Source organism: Arachis ipaensis, chromosome B06, assembly GCF_000816755.2.
Source record: "Arachis ipaensis cultivar K30076 chromosome B06, Araip1.1, whole genome shotgun sequence".
Taxonomy (NCBI): Eukaryota; Viridiplantae; Streptophyta; class Magnoliopsida; order Fabales; family Fabaceae; genus Arachis; species Arachis ipaensis.
In genome coordinates, this window is record NC_029790.2 from 14,383,394 (window position 1) to 14,392,416 (window position 9,023).

Below are 9,023 nucleotides of genomic sequence, written 5' to 3' on the forward strand. Positions count from 1 at the left end.
AATATTATTTAATTTATTATAATTTATATCAATTTGATTTGGTAGTAGTATTTTTTAATTTATTTATTTTAATATTTTATTAATATTTTTTTATTTATTTCTTTTAATTTATTAAACCAAATATATTAATTATTAATATGAACTAATTGATTTGATAAATTCTTAAAAATATCTCCTTATTTAACTTGTTTGATTCACTCCAATTCATTAGTTACGACTAATATATGTTATTTAATTTAGTTTATTGTCCATTCTATGTTTTATGTATCAAGATAGTAAATATAATTTTATTTTAATTTTGTTTTTAACATTTAATTTTAATTTTATCCTTGATGTTTTAATATATTATAGTTATATCTTAGGTCCTTATATTTTTTTCTTTCAGTTAAATCTCTATATTGCTTTTAATTTTGTAATTAAATCCTTATCAGTGTAGAACATATTAGAATTAATAGAATAATTTTTCACAAATTGAAGGCATCCACAATTAAGAACTTAAGTAGATCTTTTATCACACATTTTTTTAAAGAAATATTCTATTAATTTTAATATTTTTTATACAAAAATGACTTAATTACAAAGTTAAAAGTATTATAGGGATCCAATTGAAAAAAAATAAAAATTTAATTATAATTTTGGTAAAACTATAAAGACCAATAGAATAATTAAACATTCATTTAATAGTAAAAATCTCTTTACAGCCACTAAAGTCGTTGATACAAAAAAAGTTATAAGTTCTCATACAATAAAATAAAATATATATAAAATAAATAACACATGAAATTTCAAAGTTATTAATTATATAGACTATGGATAATTTTTTAACTCGAAATTCTTATGAATCAACATCTAATTTTTTAATTTTTTTACATTTTTTATATTTATCCAAATTGATCAACATTTAAATTGTTTATACATTATTTTTTTAAATATTATGATTTCGCAAGTTATAATATGTGATATTAGATATTGTTATATATATAAAAATTACTTTGTCAATCAAATTATAGGATAGTATGATCATTTATTTTTTTAATGACAATTATTGTCGAATTAAATAGTGTAAGAAATTAGAAAAAAAAATATTTACCAATCCAACGGATAATAATTTATTTTCTTCTAGAATAAATTATTGAATAAGTAAAGTTATTACGAATTTTTTTACACAAACTAATACTCAACGATGTTGTTTCAGTAATGTTATCAAGAAACATTAACCAATCCAATCACTTTTATAATGGCACAAGTTTATAAATTTTGAAACTTGAAAAGTATATAAACGTTGATCATATTGTTTTGACTTTAAGAATAAATATAATACCAATAAATAAAATTGTCCCACATAAACTTTAACAAAGTGAAGACTCACATGCAGTCATCTTCATGTGAAATTGATAATTGAAAATCGTTAGATAATTTAACGCACTTAACTAAATTTATCATTTAACAGTTCTCAATCATCAACTCATGCAAATAAGCGCATGTAAATTTTCACTTTTCAATAAAGACAAAACTCCATAAGGATTGTCATCAATAAGAAATTATTCTACTTTAAAGATGAATACTATTTTTTGCATAATATTTTTCAATTTTGCAAACTTTAAACACAGATACTAATTTTTTTCATGGTATTTCCTAACTTGGTAAGTCGAAGACTAATCTACCTCGAATTAAAGCTCCATTAAAAATTTATGGCTAGTTAATAGTTCCTACACATAAAACAGGATTCAAATTTGATACTAAACAAACAAGTGAAATAATCATTCAACTAACTTAAATTAGTTGAGACAAATACTATTTATTTTTAATGCTTTTAACATTAAAAATTAGGGAAAAGCTCTACATCTATGTAAAAAATACATGGATGTTATCCAAGTAACTTCTTCCACACACGCATTTTTCTACCCCACAGTCGTTTGTTATACACGCGCCTCATATAATGTATCGTGTTTTCGTTCTTCTTCTTCTTCTTCAACCTAATAAAATTCGTCGTTCTCCTCTATTCGCGCTTTTCTTCTTTGCTTGCATTCTTCATTATTGATCTGCATTGAATTCAACGTGATAACCTCCATCGTTCTTCTTCTTCTTCGTTTTCTTCTTCGATCTACACTTTTGAATGGAAACAATGAATGATTCAACTTCAAATCAATTGAATGAGGTTATTACATTGAGACAGCTAGGGAATGATTGCTGCATGCTATCACAATAATCTTAAACATTGAACAAAGTAAAAGGAGGCCACCGAACCGAACAACATTCATTTGGTGAACCAAAATCACAAAGGCCACCGAACCGAACAATGTATACGTGGTGAATAAATGGTGATCAACTTTCAACCAACAATAATAGTATTTCTCCTCCTCTTCCTTCTCCTCCTCACCTTCTACTGCTTCTTCATCAGAGAGAGAAGGAAGAAAAGACAAAAAAATACAGCAGCAACAACAACAAAAGAATGACGATAGGGTTTCAGGATTTATGGTTTTAGGGTTTAGGGTTTATGGGTTCAGGGTTCAATGTGTTTCAAACTTTCGATTCGCCCCGTGTATTAATTTCGGTTCACCGTGTTCATGAGTGAGGGTTTAGGGTTTAGGGGTCTAGGGTTTAGGATTCAGGGTTCAGGGTTTTAGGGGTTTAGGGTTTATGGTAGGGTTCAGGGTTTAGGGTTTAGCATTCAGGGTTCGTTCACTTAGTACTATACAATTGTATTGTGTTCGGTTCACCATGAGTACTGTGTTCGGTTCATTCTGCACTATTCAAAACTCTTCTTCCTCACCTTCTACTACTTCTTCACCAAAGAGAGAAGGAGGAAATTTGGTGAACCGAAATCACAAAGGTCACCGAACCGAACAATGTACATGTGATGAATAAATGGTGATCAACTTTCAATCAACAAGAATAGTATTTCTCCTCCTCTTCCTCCTCCTCCTCCTTCTTCTTTCAAATTTGCGCTCGTAGGTTCTTCTTCTTCTTCAGTTCAATGGATAGTGTAACTAGAGCTTTGAAATTGGTTGTTACTCTGTTCAGTACTTCTTTTGCATGGAGAAATACTACTCTTGTTGATTGAAAGTTGATCACTATTTATTCACCACATGTACATTGTTCGGTTCGGTGGCCTTTGTGATTTCGGTTTACCAAATGAATGTTGTTCGGTTCGGTGACCTCTTTTTACTTTGTTCAATGTTTAAGATTATTGTGATGCGTTTTGGAAGATAATCCAAATCGCACTCATTCAACTGATTTTGAAGTTGATTAATTTATTGTTTCAATTCAAAAGTCCAGATCGAAGAAGAAAACGAAGAAGAAGAACCACAAAAGCTAATTACGTTGAAGTCAATCCAGATCCATAACGAAGAACGCGAGTAGAGAAGAAGAACAAGAACAAGAAAGAAAACGCTAGCAGAGGAGAACGGTGAAGCCTATAACGGAAGAAGTAACGGTTTTTCATAATGAGCGGACGCGCGTTTTCACTCTCATTAATGCACGTGACTCTATTTGGGATTAAGCCAACTTAGTTACATGATTATATGGATGTGTAGCGCACCCAAAATTATTAAACTTTGGTTTTAATTGTAACTTTGTAAACAGAAATATATACTAATTATATTACAAATTTTAAACAATATTTAAAAAAATTAATTTATCAAACTAAATTCATCAAATTCAATAATTTACCCTTTATTTATGTATGTATAGGGTAGGTATGAAACCGGTGTCGAGCCATGCGACCACTTCTTACACTAACCCCTTACCCAAACAATCAATTTTATTAAGTATTGCTCGTACCGAGATAAACCTATAACGGTTGAAAAACATGTCCCATATTGTGCCAGGTCGAACCGACTCAAATTGGTGTTTAACCGTAGAGATAGATTACTGGCCCCATGTGGAATGTGAGCTGTCACATTTTCCCATACCCAAGCGTAGAAATTACACAACCCTGCTTTGTGCCATTGGAAACCTTCAACGATTGTCCTCTATCTTTTTTTGGGATTACATACTGTGTTAAGTTGTCTCTTTTCTTGGAGAATAAGATTCCTATTATAACCTAGTTTCTTAAAGAGTTGCTCTCAATTGTGAAATGTTACTCTATATTTAGAGGTAAAAGAATTACTGATCACAAAAGAAGGCAAAGGGTAAAAGAAAATAATTGTTTTGGAGATATATTTTCTGAAAAAAAAATAAAAGTAATAGAATTTATTATTTTTGACCAATATTTTTAGCCCACAATTTTAGACATTAGAGTAACAACTGGTCAAAAATAATAAATTATACTAACTTTCTAACCTTCTACTTTTATATTTAAAGTTAGGATTTTGCTAACTTGTACCCTAAAAACATAAGTTAAACATACCATAAAAAAAAATATTTTATAAAAATTATTGCAAAATTTTTTTTTTTTATATTTTCAATGCATTGAATACATCAAAAATATTAAAAATTTTCTATTGTTGTGTTTTTAAAATATACTCTTAGAACACAAATTAGCTAAATTCTTAAAGTAATATCATGTCTTAAAAAGCATTCATTGCTAGATCTCAGATATTAACAAAAGGGACTTCTTTTGAAATGAAATTTACGATGTACATCATGGTAATTCTCTCACCATAAACAAAGGAGGGGAAAAAAGAAAGAGCATTCATCTTAATGAAAACAATTTTTTTTAAGAAAAAAAGAAACTAATATAATAATAGCCATTACTCAGCAGAAGTATATGTTCTTAATTTGACTCTATATGAATGTTATCAAAATCTAAGCTATGGTTTTCTTTCCTTTAACTTTATCCTTGTGTGAACCTTTATGTGGTTTTGATAAATCCAATGCATCAGTTGCGGTGTGTCTCTTGTTTTTTGGCACTCCAATTTCAGCAGCAGCATTACCTATGGGACCTGACCACGCTTGGAATGGTTCCTTTGAATAAATATACGACGTTGTTGAAGTGAAGGAGACATCAATAGGAACAGTATCTGGATCAATACGATGGGAAGATCCCAATGGAAATCCAAGTTGTCCATCTTGATGTGGCGGTGGGAACTTTTCACTCTTGCTCTTAGCATTTGCATGAGTTATTAGACGCCTTCTCTGTTAGGTATGAAATCACAACAAAAAAAAAGGGTCAAATATAAACAAGCAGATATAACATAAATGGGAGTTGCCAAATCCTAACTCTCCTCCATACTCAGCCCCAACCATTGCATTTTATTAAAGCATTATTGGAATGAAGTCTAAAAGCATCACATATGTAATTTGTGATTAATGATAGAAGCAATTTTTTTTTAACATACATCAATGTTGGATTGAATCTCAGCATTGGCTTCAGGAGCAGGAATAGCTTTCACGGCACGATCACGCATGCGATGCTTCCTTGGACCATTAGCCTGAGCTTTGCTTGCAGCCCTTATTCTGATATTCACATTGACAAAGTGTCTTAGAGTTTCTCAATCGTAATAAGAAGGCTAAACTTACACTAGCAGGAATAGACAATAACAACAACAACAACAACAACAACAACAACAAAGCCTTATCCCACTAGGTGTGGTCGGCTACATGGATCAAATGACATCATTGCATTCTATCATGTCTATACTGAGACTGTTGACACGTATATATGGCAGTGTCCATAGACTGTAGGTAAAGTTATTGGTGAGGGGTTGGGAGTGATATCTGTTAAATAGCTTATCTTAGATAATATCATGGTCAATGCCACACATTTTGTTCAGAAATTCCTATCTTCCTCCCATTTGCTCTCTCGAATCTTTTTTAAAACCAATGTTCAAACCCGCACAAAGTTCTAGCATGCAGAAACTGAAATTTAAAAGCAATGATACCTTCTGGCCTCTTCGTCCTGCCGTCTAGCATCCATTTCCTTGCTTGGAGGATATTTTGGAAGACTTGAAGGATCACAAGCATATGGCTCTGTGGTGAAGAACTGCAAAATGTAGAATAGACTAGTAAAGTAAAATAGGAGATTGGTACTATTTTAATTTTTTAATGGGAAAACTATCCAGACTCAACAAGCATAATATCAAAACTGGATTCAAGATCATTTCACTTTATAATTTCATACACCTATATTGCATTAATTATGTATAGGTACTTTATAGTAACCAACCTCACTTCGCAAAGCATCTGAGGCAGTTTTCCGTTCGGCAGGATCAAATGCCAGAAGACTTTCGATAAGGGGTAGTGCAGAAGGTGGAAAATCTTTAAATGTCTCTCTTAGGCATCTCTTGTATGGCTCTCGAGGCTTAAACAAGGTGGCGTTAGGCAACTTCGACTTCTTCCAATATTCATCAGAAGGTGAACCACATAGTTTGTATATCTTATGCAGTTGCTCCACCTAAGTCATGCATTAGAGAGTGCGGACAAAAAACAAAGTAAGTATAAACTTAATTGATGTACGCATGGAGATATTACTTCATACAAACTACACAACTATCTATACATGGCACATTAGAATTAAAGTGTATACCTGGGAGATTTAAAGAACATAGACATGAAGAAACAGGTAAAAGTATTGTAGACAATACATGGTAATTATTGATACATGTTGCAAAATTATTGTTTATATCCACATCATTCCTAATATAAAACAAATTCATAAAATTACAAAAGTACTTGTGATTTAGATAACCACGGAACTGAAATATCCTATAAGTAAAGCCAAGAGATGTATGTTACCTCTGTACGACCCGGCATAATTGGCTTTCCAGCCAATAACTCTCCTAAAATGCATCCGGCGCTCCATAGGTCTATACCCACACCATAATCGGTGGCACCAAGAAGCAATTCTGGGGGCCGGTACCAAAGAGTTACTACTCGACTAGTCATGGGATGCTTATGGTTTGGATCGAACAAAGATGCCAGTCCAAAGTCAGCAATCTTAAGTATTCCTTCATTGTCAATGAGAAGATTTGATCCTTTAATATCTCGGTGAAGTACAGCAATTTGACGACTTCAAGTACTGCTGTTTGAAAATAAAAGTGTACTAATTATCAAAGGAAGACTATTGAATCGTAAAATTATTAAGGCAAACCTTGTCTAACCTGAGGTTCCGTGAACCTGATTCGTGGGCTCGCAACAAGTCCAGCTAAATCATGCACCATGTAATCAAACACCAAATACAGACTGCAGGACATCCTTGATGTAACTAAGCCTTGCAACTTTACAACATTTGGATGATCCAACCTCCGCAAAATAAGAATCTCTCTAGCCATGAATTTTACACTCTCAGGTTCCAAATTATCAAATCGAACCTTCTTTAGAGCAACAATTTTGCCTGTCATCATGTCTTTAGCTTTGTACACATTACTATATGTTCCTTGCCCGATCTATTATGAAAGGAATAGGAAAAGAAGCTATGAGAATTAAAGAAATATAGTCCCTAATTCCTATATTCAACTGACTCACATAATGTAGATTTCGTTCCTTTCAATTCTACCAACAAATATAGAGTAATGGACAAAAGGACACATAAAAGAGTGTGGTAGTCAAAAATACATACCAAGATTCGTAGATATCATGGTGCATCCAGAGATTGTTTTCGACTGACAAAAATACACACAAAAGATTCGCAAATATCAAACCCTTACTAAGGGCATGACACTTTTGTCCATCCAAAAACAATTTCTGGGTGCACTTTGATGTTTCCGAATCCTTGGTGTGTACTATTGTCCTCTCAAAATTCTTTCATATACTTTTGTCCATTTACTCCACAAATATATCAATAGCTAAAATGAGTTTTACTTTGTGAAAAACTATATTTGCGTCCAACATAATCTGCATTGATGAACTTCAAACCCTATCCACACATGGAAAAATGGCATAATCAATCAAATACTTTTTCCTTTTCATGTTAAACCGCCACAACAATGCACACGAAATCAGTCAAAATTAACTAAAAAAGAAAGCAATAACCTTATCAATCTTCTCAAATGTGTCAGCCTTTCGGGGAATCCAGCCGTTAAGCGCTTCGCCGCACACGGCGGTGAGCCAGGGTGGCCAGCCAGCCGCAACCTGCTCACCCCTTAAATGCTTGGGAGGATTGCTTAGCCGCGGATTCGGTTTCTTCGATCTTCTCCTTTCTCCCCTCGGCTTCTGAACTTCGCTGCCACTCTTCTCTTCCCTGTGGTTACCACCATTGTGATTCCGATTCTGATTCTGAGCCTCTTCCGCGACTCCATCAACCTTATTATTGCTCTTAGAATCAGCACCGAAACTCTTCTCCTCTTTCACCTCTGCGATTATTCCAGAAGACACCTCCCTGCTAATCACACACCCCATTTCTCTCTGAATCCAAGTTTCATCACGCGAACTCCTCTATCCTTTGTGTCATCCTGCAAGAAATTGAGGAGAAGAGACTGATCTGAATTTGAAATAGAAAAAGAAAGTAAAAAAGTTGACCGAGGAAGTTCAAAAGATAAACGAGAATGAAGGGATTCTCAGTGATCTGGTCCGAAAAGGAAAGTGAAAACGAAAGATTTATTAGGTAGCAATTACCCGAGATTTGATGGGTTCTCCAATTAAAAAATAAATAAATAAGAAAATATTTTTTCTTTTTCTTTTTTTCTTTTTTTTTTTACCCTGAAAGGGAAGAGAGAGAAAGAGAGAGATGGTTAGCAGAAGCAGAAGAGTAAAGAAGTGTATGAAAGAGTGGACGATGGTCTTGTCTCTGCTTTTTTGTGTTAGTTTTGTGGTGTTCTCTTTTGGACAGCCGTCTTTTCCGGCTCTTAACACACAACAAAACAAAAACAATCACAATGCCAATTAGAGAAACACACAGATCTCTCTTCCTTCTCCTTCTCTTTCTCCTTCTCACAACTCAAATTAGCCCATTTGGATTAACCTACTAATCTCATCCTATGCTGACTGAAATTTAGGATTTTAATTAAGTGTATTCTAATTTAATGGTAATGTAGTAAATTAGTAATATGTTAAGCAACTAAATACTCAAAAAGTTATTTGTTCTTTAAGAATATTTTTTATTTTCTAAAAGTTTCTAAAATCATTTTTGTTAAGACAGATTA

At 32.8% G+C, this 9,023-nt stretch overlaps 2 protein-coding genes across 3 annotated transcripts in view; both read right to left on the minus strand.

Annotated features, from left to right (window-relative positions):
• Positions 1-9,023, minus strand: part of LOC107645853 (protein HASTY 1) — a 22,924-nt gene that overhangs the window by 12,156 nt on the left and 1,745 nt on the right. The window lies entirely within an intron of this gene.
• On the minus strand, positions 4,541-8,484 carry LOC107645852 (probable serine/threonine-protein kinase At1g54610). The gene is made up of 7 exons (XM_021104069.1): positions 7,915-8,484; positions 7,030-7,328; positions 6,679-6,952; positions 6,110-6,337; positions 5,826-5,926; positions 5,283-5,400; positions 4,541-5,079 (listed from the first exon to the last, which is right to left on the minus strand). Exons 1-7 carry the CDS (start codon positions 8,278-8,280, stop codon positions 4,750-4,752), a joined length of 1,716 nt encoding a protein of 571 aa, XP_020959728.1. The 5' UTR covers positions 8,281-8,484; the 3' UTR covers positions 4,541-4,749.

Excerpts from the sequence above, each read along its gene's own strand:
- LOC107645852 (XM_021104069.1), bottom strand. The coding sequence starts at position 8,280 with ATGGGGTGTGTGATTAGCAGGGAGGTGTCTTCTGGAATAATCGCAGAG. Across the intron at positions 6,338-6,678 it reads TTATGCCGGGTCGTACAGAG|GTGGAGCAACTGCATAAGAT; the intron begins GTAACATACATC and ends TGCATGACTTAG. Across the intron at positions 5,401-5,825 it reads CAGGACGAAGAGGCCAGAAG|AATAAGGGCTGCAAGCAAAG; the intron begins GTATCATTGCTT and ends TGTGAATATCAG.